This window comes from Neopelma chrysocephalum, unplaced genomic scaffold (assembly GCF_003984885.1).
Source record: "Neopelma chrysocephalum unplaced genomic scaffold, ASM398488v2 Primary Assembly neopelma1_97017, whole genome shotgun sequence".
NCBI lineage: Eukaryota > Metazoa > Chordata > Aves > Passeriformes > Pipridae > Neopelma > Neopelma chrysocephalum.
This window is the reverse complement of record NW_020925659.1, coordinates 3,945,129-3,964,338: the sequence shown is the minus strand read 5'-3', so window position 1 is coordinate 3,964,338 and position 19,210 is coordinate 3,945,129. Positions and strand designations below refer to the sequence as shown.

At 39.9% G+C, this 19,210-nt stretch overlaps 1 protein-coding gene across 4 annotated transcripts in view; it reads left to right on the top strand.

Annotated features, from left to right (window-relative positions):
• The window catches only part of SLC44A1 (solute carrier family 44 member 1), a 73,408-nt gene extending 54,434 nt beyond the window's left edge, over positions 1-18,974 (top strand). The window contains exons 11-17 of one of the 4 annotated variants that reach the window (XR_003532167.1): positions 2,468-2,624; positions 3,080-3,163; positions 4,199-4,336; positions 6,003-6,239; positions 7,699-7,779; positions 17,593-17,802; positions 18,878-18,974. Coding sequence is in view for 3 of the 4 variants with exons in the window: in XM_027670988.1 (XP_027526789.1) it covers positions 2,468-2,624; positions 3,080-3,163; positions 4,199-4,336; positions 6,003-6,239; positions 7,699-7,989 (907 nt within the window). In the remaining variant the exon portion in view is untranslated. The other 3 variants (XM_027670990.1, XM_027670989.1, XM_027670988.1) reach the window with 3 other exon arrangements.
• Positions 18,975-19,210: the final 236 nt, after the last annotated feature.

Here is a 19,210-nt window from a genome sequence, read left to right as displayed (position 1 = left end):
TCATCTGTAAGTTTATGTATTTTCTGACACCTGAGGGTGAATGATTTTTATTTTAACCATACCCTATAATTCCATAACAGGAATCTTATTTTAAGTTAGTAAATACTCATTTCTCTCTACCGTTATCCTCTTTTTGCATTTTAAGGTACAATCATAATCTAAAAAGTGACTTAGTAAGAAAGGAAAAGGCATTAATTTGGACCCATTATTTTGCATATGAGCAACTTTCCACAGCAAATGAGATGAAGTTATCCATGGAGAAATGTTTTATATAGGTTCACTGTTCATTCACCTGAGCCAGATGGATTTCTTTCAAGTCAGGCAATAACAGAGCTCAAAGTGTTCTGAATTACAGGCTCTGCCCTGAAAATGAGGAACCTGAAACTTTTTACCTGAAAACAAGGAAGTGTTTAGGTTGTCAGACTCAAACTATTTATGCATATTCTACTCTCAACAAGGAGTAGAGTTTGGCTTCCCACCCCCTCAGCTCTAAAAATCAACTGAAAAAAAATACAGGGTTGACCTATTTTAGTCATTAACATCTCAGGATTAAGTTATGCAGATATTAGTTTCATGGAATGAAGGCTGTACTTTTTTATCTTTTCTGAATGAAACTCACATCTCTTCCCGAGCTGGGGAGATACTTTATCTTTGTAATGTGCAGCACATGTTCCTTTAATATGCTTATTATCCTGCTCTTATTTCTAATAAAGAAGAAGAGCCATTCTTTAAATGGTTCATAGAGCTGTTCTTTAAGAGAGAAATAGAAGTGGCTTCCTTGGTAGGAAAGAAAAATAAACACTTTAAGAAGGAGTAGCTTCAAACCATGAAAGTGAGTATTCATCTGATAAATTAAAAATACTCTAGCTGCATTGGGTTAAATAATTTGTTTAAGGCCCAGCACTTGGTGCCTTGAGGATATAATAGCTAAATCAGAAATGCAAAAAATCTGAGAAAAAGAATTTGCCTATAAAATTAGTTATATCCTCTCCAAAGTCTACATAAAGATCTCCAACAGAACAGGAGAAAAGTAGAAGGCAAGTTTATAAGTACTCTGACTAAAAAAAAATACTAGCACTGTTTCTCACTTCTTTGTAGGGTTTGAATTGCACGCCATCAGATGTAACTTTATAGGAACTGCTAGGTGTTAATAGTGGGTAATGCAGCTAATGCTAGTAAAACTATCACCAGTTAGTGTTTTAAGTCACTTAAAGAATCACCAGCAAAGGTATCAGCAAAAGCAGTTTTAATATAAAGGTAAAAGTGTGACAGAAATCATTGACAAAGTTCACTCTACTACTTACTAGATGGCTAAAGCACGTACAGAAAAAAATAGGAAAAAAAATCTAAAAATCTAAAATCAATCAAACTAAAACTAAAATCAACCTAAAATTATTTATGCAGAGGCTGGGGAAGGAAAAAAGATAAGGATGGGAGAGTGTATGGATAAAAAGGAATGACAGAGAGCCTCCCATTGAGTCACAAGGTTCAAAGTGGACCGCCTTGCCAAATTTAGCCCTGGACTTAACCAACTTAACAGCACTTAAAATCACTTAATCAATAGCCTAATTTAAACAATTTAGCAAAAGATTCTGTAGAATTTATTATAAGCACAACAGTAACTCATTTAGAGGCCTAACTTACTGACCAATATAACGCTCATAGTACATAGTACATGCACACGCACACGCACAGGCCTAAAGCAGTGTATACAAGGTATCCACCTGTGAAAAATTCCCCCCAAGTTCACTGAAGTTCTCACATCAGACGCCTTTGCATCTTCTCAGCTGGCAAAGGTTGAGCTTTGAGGAGTGGAGATATCAGCCCAGGCTCCATTGGCAGCACTTGACATCAGTCCTCCAAGTACACCAAACTTGGGAGTTCTGTGGCTCTGAGAGGCATCAGAGGGAGATTGCTGGTCACAGACAGGAGTTTATAGGGTTGCAAGAGCATTTGCTTTAGTAATAGGAATTTTCCATCCTTGCTGCAATTTGGGTCAGTAACTTTCTTGGAAAGTTCAATAACAAAAATGTTGTTCCAGTTATGTTGTTATTCAGGCACAAAAAGCAAGTTTCCAAGGCTGTTCATTAAAAAACAGGAGCTCATTAGACAGGACAGGTTCCTGGGAGCAGACAGTGTTTCTGATATACTCAAGAGGAGCTCAGCCCAGGTGCCCTTTGCCGAGGCCTAACGAGCATTTCTGAGATCCTAGTGCAGCCCAAAGAGGGCGGGGAAGAAGGGGATGTACCACCACACTACCCATATTGATTCCTTATTCTAGTCCTACTTCTCCATTGGAGACAAATCTGTGAGTTACACAAGGTGGAGTGAACAATACACTCTGAAAGCTAGTATGAGGATAACATATTCCTTTTGCACCTTATTTTATTGAAAATTTATAGCACTTCTAGATGGTACCACATACATACTGATCATTCTACTTCATTTTTTTTTCTCTTTTCAACAGGGAGAAAAGAAATCTGCCATTTACTCCTATTCTGGCATCTGTTAATCGCCTTGTTTGTTACCACCTAGGAACAGTAGCAAAGGGGTCTTTCATTATCACACTAGTGAAGATACCACGAATGATTCTAATGTATATTCAAACACAACTCAAAGGAAAAGTAAGAGAAATAAGTTCAATTTTCTTACTGAAAATTAAGGCCTGGTGTGTTGACCTGTTAATTTAATCAGTGTGGGAGGCTGGAAGTCTTGTTTTGGAATAAGTTAGATGTAATGAAGAAATTCTTCACTGTAAGGTGGTGAGGCACTAGAACAGGTTGCCCAGAGAAGTTCTGGACGCCCCATCCCTGGAAGTGTTCAAAGGCAAGTTGGATGGGGCTTTGAGCAACCTGGCCTAGTGAAAGATGTCCCTGCCCATGGTGGAGGGAGTCCCTTCCAACCCAAACCGTTCTATGGCTCTGTGAATATTGAATCTTTAAAGGGTCATGGGACTGATATGGATTGCTTGATTTAACAATCTGAGTATCAGTTACTGAAACACAAAGGAATACTATTTTCTTAAGATCTGTTGGTTTTACTCTTTATCTTTGTTTTCCCACATTATGTGCTTTCCTAGGAAAATGCTTGTGCTCGCTGCATGCTTAAAGCCTGCATCTGCTGCCTTTGGTGTCTGGAAAAGTGCCTGACATATTTAAATCAGGTAAGATTTTCAATATTCATGTTTTAAGGGCTGATAATAGTATATATATTCCCAGACTGCAATCTGAGGCTGACACATAATGTATTGTACTTGGGAACTGAACTTGAATGACGGTATTTCAGTCTTGTCTCCATTACTGAAATTACACTGCAAATACTACATTGACCTTTGCAATGTAAATGAAGACAAAAGAATAGCCAACACTCATCTTTGTGAACATGGTATCTCAACTTTATAACGATTTGTGTAGTGGTTGGAGATGTTTTCCCATATGTCTACTCAGTAAAACTACGTCTGAATTTCAAAATGTGTCTCCTATGAAAACAGAATGAAGCTTTTTAGGTGTAATATTTAAGATTCACACAATGCAGAAACTGTACAAAACATCAAATCGTCAGCATCATCTACAAAGTGGAAGAAGATTTGCAAGTTGCAACACGCTGGCTGGTCAGACCCATTGTAAAAATGGGCTTATAAGCCTGTAGTCCATCTCTCATGTATATATATAAATATCTTGCTAACATTTCTTTCACTGTTAATTTTTTTTTGCTTGTGGAAATATAGAAAACAAAATCAGAAGAAAGCATTTAATAAACCCCATTGTAATCCCTGAAAACTGTCCTGACTAACCTTGAATGCAGTATCTAGAAATTATCTTGTTTGACTTGTATGACTCTCAGACTCCTTTGTATTTTCAGATTTTTTTCTAACTACTTAATTTCTGTAGCTATGCCACTGCTCACCTCCTTCTGCAGAGAAATTGCAAATCCTGTTTAATGAGGTTTTTTGAAAAAACTAGTTAATGCATAAATTATGAGCAAAGGAGAAGAAGAATAGCAGTTCTTTACCTCATATAGTCTTCTGTCAGCTGCTATATATTGCTTGATTCAACAGCTCTCAGGGGAATGTTGGTTCATTAACATCATATGACAAATGTGACTTACTCAGGAGCTGTATCTTCCCCCTCACCTTCCCCACCCTCCATCTGAAATACCTGATCATTCCATGTATAAGTCTTCAATCTCCTTTTCCTAGAATGCATATACAGCCACAGCTATCAACAGCACCAATTTCTGCACCTCAGCAAAGGATGCCTTTGTTATCCTGGTGGAAAACGCTTTGCGAGTGGCTGCCATAAACACAGTTGGAGATTTTATGCTGTTCCTAGGAAAGGTATGTCTGCTGTATACAGTTCTTACAGATCTACATAGAAGCAAGCTTTCTTTAGCAATGGCTGCACTCCAAACACAAAATGCCTTAAAAATCCTGTTTCTTAGTGTGCACTTATCACGTCCAGCTGCATCACATTAGGAGGGGCTTTGTAGAATAGGGAGGATAAACAAATGATCTACTGACATGTAGTAAAAGTGACTAGAGAGGAATACCTGAAGATTATGACACCTTTTGCATGATTTATTTTTTAGGGAGTCAAGAGAAAAGTGTTTAGAAGTTCTAAGGTTGTGTTTGATTTTGTGGTTAAAACATAGAATTCTAAGGAGAGGAAGCGTTTTTTTAAATTCTGTTTAGTAAGGGCTCTCCAGGTTTATATTGAAAATTTGACACATTACTGATCACCATTATGACCAAATTGGACTGGAAGGGAGTACAAAAGCCTGCTATGAGAAATTGCCAGCTTAAGCAACTAATTAGCTCTGACAATTAAAAGGAGACTAGAATAGTTGCTGTGGTCAATCAGCTTTTTGGGATTCCAACTTTATGGAAAATGTAGTATTTCTATCCTTAGAAGGATTTTATGCCATTATTTACTAAAACAATTAATACCAATCTACTTAAATCACCTGAGCCTAAGCATTTGGACACTGGTTGAACTCATCTCTATTTCTTATTACACTCCTCTACTTCTGTTAAGTCAGAGTACAATGGGCTGAACTTTGAATCCAGTAACTAAGCTAGTAAGATGTGAGAAGGAATAAACACATAAGGGAGACATAAGTGCTTGGGAGAACATGAAATTACATAATGCAGTTTTGTGAGGGAGTTGGGAAACACCTCCCTTTCTCTCAGATTGTTAGAAAAATGCACAGGTGACAGAAATGTTAAAATGAACAGTTCAGCAGGTAAAAAATACTATCAGCTAAATCAGTGCTAGGCTGCCAGCATCTCCTCTACAAGTCCAAAATGGTATTTTCATAAAAGCTGACCTATTTTACAATTTTATGTTTAGCTGCAGTTCATAATAATAGGTTCAGAAATGTTCAAAAAGTTAAATGGCCATAACAATTTAGCCCATTTGGTTTTGCCAAAATCAAACTGGTACCTGGTGAAATGTTTGTTAGGGCCTCACATGAAGTATAATTCTGTGGAGACTGTTACATGAAGTGCCTCACATGAATTCTGGTCTACTTTCTCCTGTATGGAGGTGAGATAAAGACTAGAAAAGTTTGGAAGTTGTTTCCAGCAGCAAAATGGAAAATGTACCATCCTCCTAAGACCTAAGTTCTCCCTCCAACCAACCAAAAAAAAAAAACAACTGCATGTGATTGGTAGCATCAGGTTGTTGATGAGAGGATAAAGTTCTTTTCCACAGGAATGTTCTATAAAACTAGAACTATGACAGCAGAATATAAATATAATTTGCTCTGAAAAATACCTTTTGTATTAAAGGATGTGTAACAATTCTGATATCAATGGATAACATGTCATTTATAATTGGGGATGTGGGGAATCCCGGAGGTAAAGATGTTGTTACCACTGGCATCTGTAACCCCTAACTCTAGCCCTGGCAGACCAAGAAGCACATTGGCTTTAAAAAAATAAACCAAGCAAAAAACATCAAAAGGCTTCTGCCATTAGAGTTGTCTACTGTTTTCTTCTTCAGGTCCTGATTGTCTGCAGCACAGGTTTGGCCGGCGTTATGTTGCTGAATTACCAACGAGATTACACCATCTGGGTGCTGCCACTCATCATTGTCTGCCTCTTTGCATTCCTGGTTGCTCACTGCTTCCTTTCTATTTATGAAATGGTTGTTGATGTCCTTTTCTTATGTTTTGCCATCGATACAAAATACAACGATGGGAGTCCTGGGAGGGAATTCTACATGGATAAAGTTCTCATGGTAAGTTTCCTCTTGCTCTCAAAGTCTAAGGATCTGGTTCCATAAAATAGGTATTTTGACAGTGGAATGAATTCACTTGCTGGTTTCAATGTTTTTGTTTTTTATTTTTACCTTGCCATCTTGTTCATGGCTTGACCTGCAAACAGTGTAATCTGATGAGCATCAGATAAGTAATGATGTTTCCTTCCCTTAGTTTCACTGTTATTGGCTTCTATTTGCTGCCTGTTAGATGAGCAGTCATCTTGCAGAATCATACTCTTGGGTATCATGTCTTGTAAATGACACTGCAGATTAGAAAGAAGCAAAACAAGAGGGAAAGGCTTGGTTTTGTGCTTTCCTAAGAAGGACGTCTTTTTGGATAGGAAAGAGAAAAAATATCAGAGTATTCTACATAGATAATGACCACAGTGGAGTTTTACTTCTTTCAGATAGACATCAACCAGACTTTGACTCTGTCTCTCATACATAGGCTTTATGCTAGAAACAAAGTTGTAAGAATTCTGCTTCCAAAGCCCTTCACTTTGTTGTTGAGTAGGTAGTTTTCTTGAGAGTGTTTTTAAGTAGCAGCTGTAGAATATGTCTCTGTAAAATGCCCCCCCCCCCCATGTGTAGGCTAGAGAAAGATTCTTATGACTTCTCAGCCTAATTTTTTTTCTGACTATGTGTAGGAAAACCATGCCAAGAATTTTGGTGCTAATTTTTTGGTAAATCACAACAGAATCTAGAGTATAAAATAAATAAAGTGGTGGCTGATGAGTTGCTTTTTAGCAAGAAACACCAATAAACCATAAAACCATTGTAGGTTTCTTTAGTCAGCAGTCAAAACACAAAACACGAGCAGCTAAAGTTTACTGAAATTTGCTGCAGAATGCTTGCCTGCAAGAGAAAAAAAATTGTATCAAATTGAATTAGCTTTTCTAATGTTTGTAAATAGGAGATTGTACTGGTGAAAAATTTAAGAGGTTGAACTGAGGAAAGTTAGGGAAATGGACCACACCTTGAGAGTGATTATCTCTAAGTCGCTCTGTTTAATGGAGTTGGAACATTACACACAGTTCACAGGCTACAATGCAATAGCTGAGACTAGGATGGTGTTGGGGGGAGGTTTGTTGTGGTTTGGTTGTGGGTTTGGTTTTTGGTTTTGGTTTGTGGGTTTGGGTTTGGTTTTTTTTGGTCAACCAGCCTTTTACCTTCTTTCCCCGTAAAGGAGAGCATTGCGTGGTACATGGAAAAGTTGTAAGAGCACACCAGGCAAATACCTGTCTGGCTTCCAGAATTAAATGAGGGAGGCCTTTGTGGATATTTGGCAGGCTTTTCTGATACCTTATGGTCAAGTCTGAGCAAGAGATGCAGATGGGCTTGATATTTTGAGCAGTTGCATCTTGAAGTTCTGTCTTGAGACTTGATGTTTTACAGTCTGCGCTAAGAGAGCACTTGTCATTTCATTACTGTTTTTCAGGAGTTTGTGGAGAATAGTAGGAAATCTATGAAAGAAGCTGGCCGGGGAGGTGGAGCTGAGAGCAGAGAGCTAAAACCAATGGTAGGTGCAGATGAGGAGGTGGCGATCCTCCAAGAGTTTCACTTTTACTTCTTCTCCCTCTTTGTCTTTACTGACTGCACTTCTTCAGGAGAAGTTTTTGTTCTCTGTATCACTCAAGATGTTCTGCTTTTTCTGTTTGTGAGCTTGCCTATCACCTGGATGGCAGAGTTTTTGTCACAGCTGAGACCATCTCCTGTAAAAGTAAGATGAAAGGAACTGTCTCATATGAAACAAATGCAGTATCATTTCATTAGGATTCGTGATGCATGCTATGTGGTATACACAGACAGCCCCAGTTGCTGTATAGTCTAAAAATAAGATGGCTCTGAAATTCATTGGGCTATTCTGACTTTAATCTCTTCTCAGCCCTGAGATGAACAATTTTTGCTCATCTTACATTCACTGCAAAAGCCTGAAGAACACTACTGAGCGCAGCCATTGTTGCAAAGTAGGGCCAGGCATTTAAAGCCCTCACCAAATTATCTTACACCATGCCAAGGAATTGGATACAGTGATTCCTTTCAACCTGCTCAAATGACATTTCTCCCAGTTGTTTGTTTTTATTGCAAACTACTTATGTTGCTTGTCTCTTGTGTGCTCTTTCCATCTCACACTGTCAGATGCACAGACAGTGAACAATGCATCATTTATGCTTTTGCAGCCTGTTTTACTTATGGTGTGCCTGTTAGGAAGGCATTGCATGTCTGAGTAGCCTGGAATAAGGAACACTATACATGGTACAGATAACAGATAGGAGGATAAGTTTGGAAGGTGGAGAACAGAGAGCGTATAATGGAGAGCCAGTCTGGGCAAGGTATGACTTGTCATCGTGCAATATGATTTTGTGAAATAGAATATTTTTCTGCCATTACTTTCTCAGAGTGTTTGGGGTCTGAGTCATTTCCATACTATGGGGATAATTTTTTAACCAAATGGAATCTAAATAAGTGTATGCTAACAGAAGAATTTATTTTTTTTCAACAATGTACATGAAGCCATTTTGCATGAGCACTTTTTGAACAAGCTGGAATGGGGTTCCTGCTATAGACTGATGTGTAGCTTTGCGTGTTTTGCTATTTCATTATGGCATACCAGTTTCTAGATTTGCTTATGCCTAAATGCTGCTGTGTTTATACATATGAAAAACTAATTCTATGCTTATTTACTGTTTCTTCTGGGAGTAATTCTAGCTGTTCAAACAGACACTAATGTTGGGATTTTCAGAGTGATCCAAATGCTGTAGATGCAAATGTGCCATTAAAAATGATTGAAAATTGGGTGTGCAAACCCTCTAGTCACATGCACAAAAATTTCAGTTCAAAATTTTATTATGTAGTGGTTTTCCACTTACACTGTTGTCGGTACTATCACAGACCGCTACTTATACTTTTGTACTTGACTGCCTAAAGCTTGGTTGTGAAAAACCTTTACTCACCCCGCCCCTTATAAAAGGGCAAACCAAGTACCTGCAAGTCAAGGGTGGTGTTATTCTTGTAGGAACTTGTTTCTAGGCACTTGAGCCCAGTAGTGGCTGAAAGTCCTAATAGGACTACTGCAGAAGATGTTGAGCACTTGGGGCTCAGCGTGGGAGTCACCTGCTGAATTACTCCCAGTTCTGCTGCTCGTGTGATTGTTTTGTTTGGAACTGATTGGGCCTTGTTTTCTCAAGTGGCTTTCCATTTTTGGGCATTCAGCTCCAGTTGAGTGGGTTTTGAAATACTAGGATCTCACTTCCTGACAAGGATGGGACACAGCGGTTGGCTCCATTAAATTTGTGATACCTTCCCCCAAAGCGTCAATAAAGGCCTCAGTTATGTCTGGCACAGAACCATTCATAAGTCTATTCTGTAATGGTAGTGCCCATAGCCTCAAAATTGCATGTCTGAAAATCAGATTACTACTACTTTTTTTCCTCTTCTTTTAGAAATAGAATCTTTACTGTCTTGCTTCAGTACCCTTGAAATGCAGATATGTCTTAGAATATGACAATTATTTCTAAAAGTGAAACACCCTAAGTGCAGTTGTACTTAAAGTAGGTATTAATAGCAGAGACGAGGAAACATTTAGGACCTTCTGTTCCTGTATCAGGGCACAAGAAAAAAAAAAAACACCACCTTTTCACACTTTTTTCTTTATGGCTTCCAGCGACCCCTTTGACTCAGTTTCTACTTGTCCTTTGGCATTTGTCTAAGACTGTACTGTATGACTTTGTTTTCTAGGCCTCTGGAGCAAGTTCATCTTGAAACTAGCCAGCCATATTGGAACCCATTGACATTCCAAAACAGTATATATATACATATATACATACATATATATATATATATAAAAATAAACAGCCAAAATCAGAGAAAAGGAACAGGGATTTAAAACTTTTTTTAACAATTATTTTTGTGAAACATGTACTCTTTTCATACGGGTGGCTTTTACAAGCAGCTTTATCATTGTTCCATTTCTTAAATTATTCATTGTGGTCATGGAAATGTTGATTCTTATCTGCTTGGTATTTTACAATCTGGAGGAGGTATCGTTGTAAAGATAATCTGAAATCATGACTGGGTTTAGAGACAGATTTCCCATGACATTGCTAATCTGCTGAGACTTTTACTTGTTTAGTTTCTTTTGAATTTGCATTAAATTTGGGACAGTCACATGTACAGAAAACCTTGAAATCAAGAAAAGTCTTAAATTTAGTTTTTCAGAAGATGGTTTCAGTGAGAATTCATTCAGTTCAAATTGGTTTGTAAGCAGTTATTTTACTTTACAACCCTGGCAGGGCACAGTTTTGTTTACCAGTATCAGACATCACAATAACCAACTCCTCAGGTATTCAGGTGTGTGGGAGCCCTTGCATCTCCTATTAAACAGAACCTACAAAATGGGGACAGATAATTTTTATATGCAATCAACTTCCTGCTTTACCCTACTTGCCCCCTCATACCCGTTGCCCTCTATCCTCCCCTTGAGTTCAGTAGCCTCCTTCACACTTCAGCAGTGTTCCTTTGAAGGGTATGGATTCTGCATATGGGCAATTGAAATAACAGATTGATAAAGCTCAGTCTTAGCCATACTCATGATTAATTCATGACTAGATACAAAGATGCTGAGGAGGGGAAGAGAAATGAACTGTACTACTGTACATAAAAAAGTACTGTATGCTTCATTTCATTTAATGCCAGAGAGCTCTGGGAGGTAGAAGGGATCATTCCTTGCCTGTTGTTTGATCCATATATGTATGTACTGTAGTGGGTGGCTAAAATGGGAAAGGGCAGAGAAACATTTCTTTGGAAGTGTAGCTGCCAGGATAGTTATCTGAAGTTATTAAATAATGACAAGAGAACATGCTTTTTTATTAGTAGTAGTAGTACAAAATTTCTTTTCAGTCTGGAAGCTCGCCAGATATGAATGCTAATATTCAATTATTCAGCATATTGTAATGGTAAATGCTTAAGTGTATTTGCTAAGAATTCATGATCTGTCTATGCTATATATTCCTTTTGTTACAATTTTTTTAAGAAAACTATTTTTGTTAATGTAAAGTTAATATTTCAGAGCAAAATTTTTAAACTTATTGCACTAAATACAAGCTCTCTACAAATAAACGATGCCTCAATGGTACAATCACTCCATTCAAGAAAATCTTTTGAAAGAGAAAAGTCTTTCTACAGAAGCTTTGTAATGGAGTAGAGAGGTATGTGTAGGTAGAGACATGCACAACTCATGTTATCAAGGTTTAGTAAATAAGCAGTTATTTGTGCTTCCTGTCAGAGGATCAGACTTCCAAATTGCTGCTGAAGGTTTAAAAAATTATGTAGTATCATGTAGCTAACTAGTGCTCTTATCTTTTGGCAATAGTAAAATATTTCACTTTTGCTTCCAGAAGGCATTTGATAACTTAAATTTGTTAGGTTTTCTTTTGGTAAGCCAGTTAAAAGAAGGATTTACACTTTTCATATCTCAGACCCCAAACTATGTGAGAGGTGTGAAAATAAAGATACATGTAGAAAGGATAGCTGCTGGGGAGGCAGAGAGACAGAATTACTCAGTCCTGGAAGCACTTAGACACTAATTTAAGTGAACCATATCGGTACCTCCACTAACATCAGAAGGGCTCTCTAAGTATTGAAGTTGTAACTCACACATCTGTGTAAGTGCTAACTGGGCTAGAGCTTCCATCTAGGGATCAAACTGGAGCACTACTGAGGCCTCTCAGTGCAAGTCAGAGGTCAGACTTGCCTAGAAGAAACACTGGAGCAGTCTTACTTTTGTGGAGAGGAGACCTTCCTGCTGCACCAGTGTCTAAGACAGCAGTGGCTCTCAACACCAATATTTGTGTAGATCAGGAGGGTTTAACCACGCCAGAAATTTAAAAACTGGCTTAGATGAATCCTAGAAACTGGATTCCAAGGCTAAAAGACTTAACAAGTACCCAGTTGCTTCCAGAAAAATTAATTTTCTTCTTGTTTGGAGGCTATTGGAGGTGCTTAATCAAAGAAGCCTTGTATTCTGCGCATTTTGATAAAAAAGTTCTGCCATGACTGGTCCCGCAAGTTTGTGTTCCCTGCTCACTGGAAGTCCTGAGTGGGGACTTTTCTCTGTAATTGCAACTAGGACTGCAGTTGGAAACAAATTTTGTATTTTTGTATTACTTGACTGTGCACCATTTTTATAGCAGTTTATCCTGTCTTAAAAATAAATCTGTTTTATTTACATGGTGTTTAAAAGATACAGGCAACACTTTTCTATGGGTAGTTGTAATGTTTAAGTGAGAAATCTATATCATTACGAAGTTCTTAATAAAATTGTGTGCACCACTCTTGAGTGTATATCTGGCATGCAGAGCTTTTAAGTCATGCCAAAAAGGCATTCCATCCACATGCAGATTTTCCAGTGGCCCTTTTAAGCTTTTGAATGTCCTTTGAAGTTCATTTGCAACCAAACTACAAGCTGCCCTCTTCCAGCCCTGTCTTGTGCAGGGAGATAAGCAGAAGACAGAGTTCTGAAGAGACAACTTTTCAGGAGAAATTGAGACTCTGCTTTCCTTTCCTAGTGGGGATAGTGGAGCGAGAGGACACTTTGGCATGTAAATTGCTATAGAAATGTTGGCAGTAGGGGTGCTGGGCTCTGCCAGTTGTGATGGATTCAATATTTTTTTTCTGACTGGTGGTTATTAAAGCCAGTATGTGGACTGCTTTGTGGGAAGCAGTCTAGACTAACTAGAGAGCGATGCTGCAGCGAGAATAACAATGCAGGAGGAGCAAGATGAGACAGCTGAAACAGAAATCATCTCCTTGGCAAGTCCATTGAACCAAGTACTGCTTGAGGACTGGAGATTTAGACTGGACAATCTGGGTTTAGAAACAATCAGTGGGATTGGTTTCCGCAGATGGTCTGTATCATAGCCTCTGACCAGCTAGGTTACAAAGGGAAAAAAGTATACAATTCTTTAAATTGCTAAAATTTTTTCCACATTATTTTACTTACTGTTTTATTTGGAAGTTGAACAGCAGTGCGTAATCTTTATTGCTTCTTCCAACCCTGGAGGATTTTTTTTTTTGTTCTTTTAGGTCTCATTTCTGTATTACTCTTTCAGTAAAGGAGTGCCAAGTGGCAGTGTCAGCTCCCCTTTGCCCCATTGATCTTACCGCATTCCCTCTCACCTTCCTGAGGCAATGATTTAGGATATCACCTGGACTGAATGAGAGGGGGAGTAGGTGCTGAGCTAAAGTCCTAAGGCAGGATTTTTTTTTTATGATATCACTCCATCACTGTGGTTAGAAGTGCAACCCACCTCTTCTACAGTTTCACTGCTGCTCCACAGCTAGGCTGCATCTTCAGCCTTCTCGTAGCACCCAGCTGCCAAAAACAGGATGGGGTTTTAAATGTGGCCTTAGCTTGGCATGGTAACTGAAGGACTTTCTGCATTAGGGAAGTGCGTCCTAGAAGGGAGAGCTAACAGTGGAAAACCCAGTTAAAATGCTGCGGTGGGTTGACCCTGGCTGTCACGTAAGCTGCTACTCTGTTGCTTGCTCAGTCCCCACAGAAGGATGGGAGAGAGCAATGAAAGGACAAAAGCACTGATATAAAGGCAGTTCATTAAGTAAGAGAAAAAAAGAGAAAAAAAAAAAGAAACCCAAGTGATAGAAAGGCAATCACTTACCATCTCCCACCAGCAGACAATGCCCAGCCAATCTCCAAGCAGTGGCTACTTTGGAACCACCCCAGTTTTATAGCTGAGTATGACCTTATATGTTATGGAATATTTCTTCAGTCTGTTCAGGTCAGCTGTCCTGGCTGTGTGCCCTCTCACCTCTTTGCCCAACTCCAACCTACTCTGCTGGAGTAGTAGAGTGACAAACAGAGAAGGCCATTCACCCTGTGCAAGCACTGCTCAGCAACAGGTAAAGCATTGTGTTATCAAACACTCCTTTGGTTGCAGATCTGTAACACAGCACCTTGTAGGTTGCTGTGAAGGAAATTAATCAAGCCTAACCCAGTACACAGGTCCACTTACCCAGTAGTTAGTCCAAGACTTGCTCCCTGCATTTCTGTACAGCATCTTCTCAGGGTGGTTACTTCTTTCTGAAAGGGCTTTTTTGCAGCAGGCAATTAGCCTGCTCCACAGTGCTCCCTTTCATGGAGGGAGCAGGGGATGTTAGCTCTTACTCTTTCAGCACATAATGGGGATATAACGCAAAAATGAGCCCTTTCTGTATCAGTGTTCTGGCAATCGAGCAGCCAGTGTTGGAGACAACATATTTAATGTGCCCTCAGGGCATGCACTTTAGCGGTTTGCTCCGAGTGGTTATGATGTATTCTATGAATGTATGTTATAGAGTCAGAATAAAATGCATGTAGCAGACATATACTTGTCATCCAGTGAGCATTTGATTCAGAGTGCATATTACATGCTATATTGAACATGGCACAGTCATTTTGAGAAACAATCGTAAGATTTATAAGTAGATACATGACAGCATTCCTGTTTTTTAGACCATGGCTTTGCCTGTGCAGATAATGTTTACTAAATCTAAGTATCAGTAGCCCATTGTTTCTTGAACAGCTTGTGTGTCACATTATCAACACAAAAATCCTGTTTCATCTTTGTGAAAAAAAAAACAACACTAACCTTGTGTTTCCCAACACAAGACCCAACAGACTTATTTGAAGCATTTCTTGCACTCAGCTTCTTTGTTGAGATGATGAAAGTTTACTCTAAATATGTCATTTCCAAATGGTTTTTCAACTATTTCATCTCTGCTGTTATTTCCATCACATAACAAGATTATGGAAACTAGTAAATCTATATTTCTTGTGTTCTGTAGAGAATACTGTTCTCAAGGTATTTTTTTCTTTTATATTTAAAGAGGTGAGAGAAGAGATGAAACTTGTCTCTTGTGATGTGGGTCACATATAAAAGGCAGAATTTCTGGTCTGGGATGGAGCTGTGATGTGTCTTGCAATGTTCGCAAGCTGATGCAATCAAGCCAAAGCTCCTCAGAGACTTTAGGATTATGAAAATATTTCTAGGGACAATTGGTAGCATGAATCAATCTGAAAATACCCATTTGGAGGCTAAACTATTGGAGGCATTCATTTGGCAGAGATCTGCTAAAAGGGAACTAGCAGAAAACCAGCAGACATCCATCAGATTCTACTCCCCTGTCTCACTGAGGTCAGGTCATTGAATGTGAGTGTGATGAGCAGAATTTGGTGTTTTAAGCGTTTGGTACTTTTCTACAGAAACGTGGGACTCCACTTAGAACCAAAGTTGCAAGAATTTGGAGCAAAAGTACCAGCTGACTTGAACAGAACTAGTCTAATTTCAGTGATGTTAAGGACAGCTATGACCTTTCTAAGTATGTGGCACCATAGGTAGCTGCCATTCCTCAAGTGGACCACCACTCCTCTGTGGCTTGAGTGGAAATAGGAAAAGCTAGGGAGTTATTCCAGAAACACTTGGTAAGATTAGCAATTTTGACTACTTGTGAAACCCAGCAGAAATTGGGCACTGACTAGTGTTCCTGCCAAGGTCACAGTTTTTAACTCTCAAATACCACGTGTGGTCCATGTTAGTATTAGTTGGGTCCCTCCCTGCTGCTCAAACTGAAATGGGAGAATATCTCTCATTTGGAAAACAGTGCTGCAGACAGTGTCGTAGAGCATCCTGGGGGAGTGAGGGAGTAGAAAATAGAAAGGTGGCTTTGTTTCTAATGTGGGCTAGAAAGCAGAGGTCAAAGGTTAGGTGGAGCCATGGAGAGCAGGATTTCACAGGTAGAAAATATTCTGCAGAATCTTCACAATAGTTAAGGAAATTCATGTTCCAATTCAGACATCTCACAGCAACATCCCCTGTGTCCTGCTTTTATTTTGCCATGGAGCTCTTCAGAGCAAAAATGAAGGTGGAATCTATACCTATAGAAAAGAATTATTTCTGTATGATGGATTGTGTTGCTGATTACAGAAACTACCCTAAGGAAAATCATCTGAACATATTTTAAAGGCTTGACAGTACTTGCATTGTCATAGTCCATCAAAGCTTCATCTGAAAACGAATTTTTCATCCTCCTTCACTCATATTTCTAACAGGGCAATCAAATCCCTGGACTGACTTAGTGATTTACATTGAATCAAGATCAACTAACAAGTGCTCCTTTTTCCAGTGGAATGCCACCTCCTTTGAAAATGGGAAAAGTAAATGTGACACTGTTTATTGTTGTCTTGGGAACTTAAAATGTTTTATACTGCAAGCTGTGAATGCAGGAAGAGAAGAAAAATTAACAGTGCTGATCTAATCTTAGATTTTCTGTGTAAACTGACATTGTGCCAGGATACTGATGCAAAACTGTATTTTAGTCTAAGAAATGTATAGATTTTTTAATGTATCAAAATAAAGTTTTCCTTTTAAGTAAGAAAGAAATTTCTGTGTCTTCCATGCGGGGTGCTTAAGTCCCACTCTTCTTAACAATACAATCTCAAGTTCCTGAGAAGCAAGCAGAGGCCATGCAAGTGTTTGCCCAGGCTTCACTTTGTTCTGTGCCTGCCCTTTAGCTGAGTAGCTGCAGTAATGCTGGACATGTTGTCCTGGTGCCAAGAGAAGCATTGTGATGCTTAATGTTTTCCTAAGATGGGTGTGCCAGTGGGGTTTTGTAGAGCAAAGGTGGGGGTTTTTTTACTGTCTTTCTTCTCACTGATCATCTGCTCCTCGGCTTCTCCTCCAGCATGTTGGAAACTGCCCCTCTAGGCCAACATTTTCACCCATCATCAGGTTCCTTAGCCTGCAGGGTGTGCTGAAGGTCAGTCACATACAGAAGCAGTTGAGAAGCTTTTGCTTTGGAAAGGGAGAGGCTGCAGTCACACATGCACGGGAGTCCCTTGCTCATACCCAGGACTCTCAGGACTGCTGATGCTGTCTGGAGCAGACTGGCTAATAATGTATGCTTTGCCTCCCAGGGACAGCTATGGGGGAATGATGGAAATCTTGTTATGTATTATGAGCCATGCAAACTGCACATCCCAGTGCAGCACCTCTTGTGGGACAATTTCCTTGTTCTGCAAGGTCCTGTACCTGCTCCCCACTCTGCAGAGCCGTTCTAAAAAGCCTGGATAGCTAAAGATGGATGGTGAGTGCAAGCAATAATAGTAGCTCTGTGATCTTACTAGCAGAGGCATCTGCAGTCACAAAGATTTCTTGTGCTCTCCTCTCCATCCCATGGGCACAGCTTTCTTTGCTGCCAAATTTTTTTTAATACACTAGTAAGCCAAGCTGAACCATGTTTTCTTGCTTCTATTACTCTTCACTGCAAACCACTTCAGCACTGCATTTGCATGAGATGGTTTACTTTGTCTGGAAACCACTGCCACTTCTGAACTGGAGACTGATGCTGTTGTGGCCACTCAGTAAATACCATCAGGATGAAAAGGACCAGGCAGCCCATCAGACAGGACCTCTGCACACAGCCAGGGTCCCATCCTGGGGACCCAAAGTGTTCTGCTGCATGTCAGTGTTCCACAGTTCCTCTGAAGGTATTGGAGTGTCTGTTTCATGGGTTACTAATGGTGAATCTGCTTGGCTGGGTGGGTTTAGCTGTGTGGAGCAGAAGAGACTCCGGAGGTACCCTTCTTCAGCAGTAGAGGTGTTAGGGGAAGGAAGCATAACATAGTATACAGATTATAAAAACCCTGTCTGATTTCCACTGGATTTTGCATGTGTCAGAACTGCAGAACAGAAGCTTTCCTCACCGTCTCTAGCAGTGAGGGACTGAAGCACTGTCTGCAGGGATCGGTGCTGATTCCCTCAGCTCGGAAACAAGAGTTTCATGACTTCCAGGGGAAAAAAAAAGGGGGGGGGCTACAAGTGGGCTGCAGAGGGCTAATGAGAGAAGCATATGTAGAGAGGACAGAATGGGACACAAGACTTGAAAAGAAAACCTCAGAGTACGGTGGTGGAATGAGCAAGAAAATCGTGCTCACACCACGAGTAGGAGAGCAGGGGCCTAGAGACAGAGGTCTGGAGCTGCAAAAGCAGGATTTGTCCTTCAGCCACACAGCATTTCCCACTGCCAAGACATTCTGCATGCAGTATGCATGTACCTGTGAACACCAGCCTCGGGGCTCACTCCCTGGCATCAGCAATTGCAGAACAGCACAGGCAGGTGCCTCCTCAGATCCCTGAGCAGCCCTGCTCAGATGGAAAAATCTCCTTGCTTGCAAGGCAGCACAGCTCCCTGGCCACTGAATGAGCTCTCCTGCCTCGTGTAGAGGATGAGGCCCTCTGTGTGCAACATTTAGTGTGCAGCAAACAGGCTCCTTCTCCGAGTCAGTGAGGCCAGATCCTGTGCTGCAGGAGTCTGACACGGCTCCTTCCCTCCACCGCAGGCCACTGAGGAGCTGACCCAGTTTTAGTCGCTGGTATTTAGATGTTTAATGAAGATTAGCTAGTGCCCAGGGAGAGATTATTTAGAATTTCTAATTACTATTTAAATTATGAATGTGTGAAATGGATGGAGCTTGCAGTCCCGCACACAGAACACCTGAAAAGGCTTTTTCTGACGCCTACTGCCATAATCTCCCTCTAATGCTTAGTTATTTTCTACCTTAGGTACACTAAAAACAAAGTGGAAGAAAAACCAGCACCAGGGCAGATTTTCTGATTTTTTTGAGCAATCAAATCTAGAAATAAAGCCTATGACAGAAGCTACCAAATTGTTTTATCTCACTATCCCAGATGACAGTAATCAAATGGAAGACAAATAAATGGGTGAGCAGATATTTTACACTACAGTCCTCTGAAGAAGTCGTCACAGGCCTGAACCCTGTGCCCTACCAGAAAACAAACAAGTAAACAAACCCACAAACAAACAAAAAACCAAACCAGAGTCTGCCACAGTCCCAGAAACAGTGATATCTCCTGGTTTTAATTGCTTTTCTGATG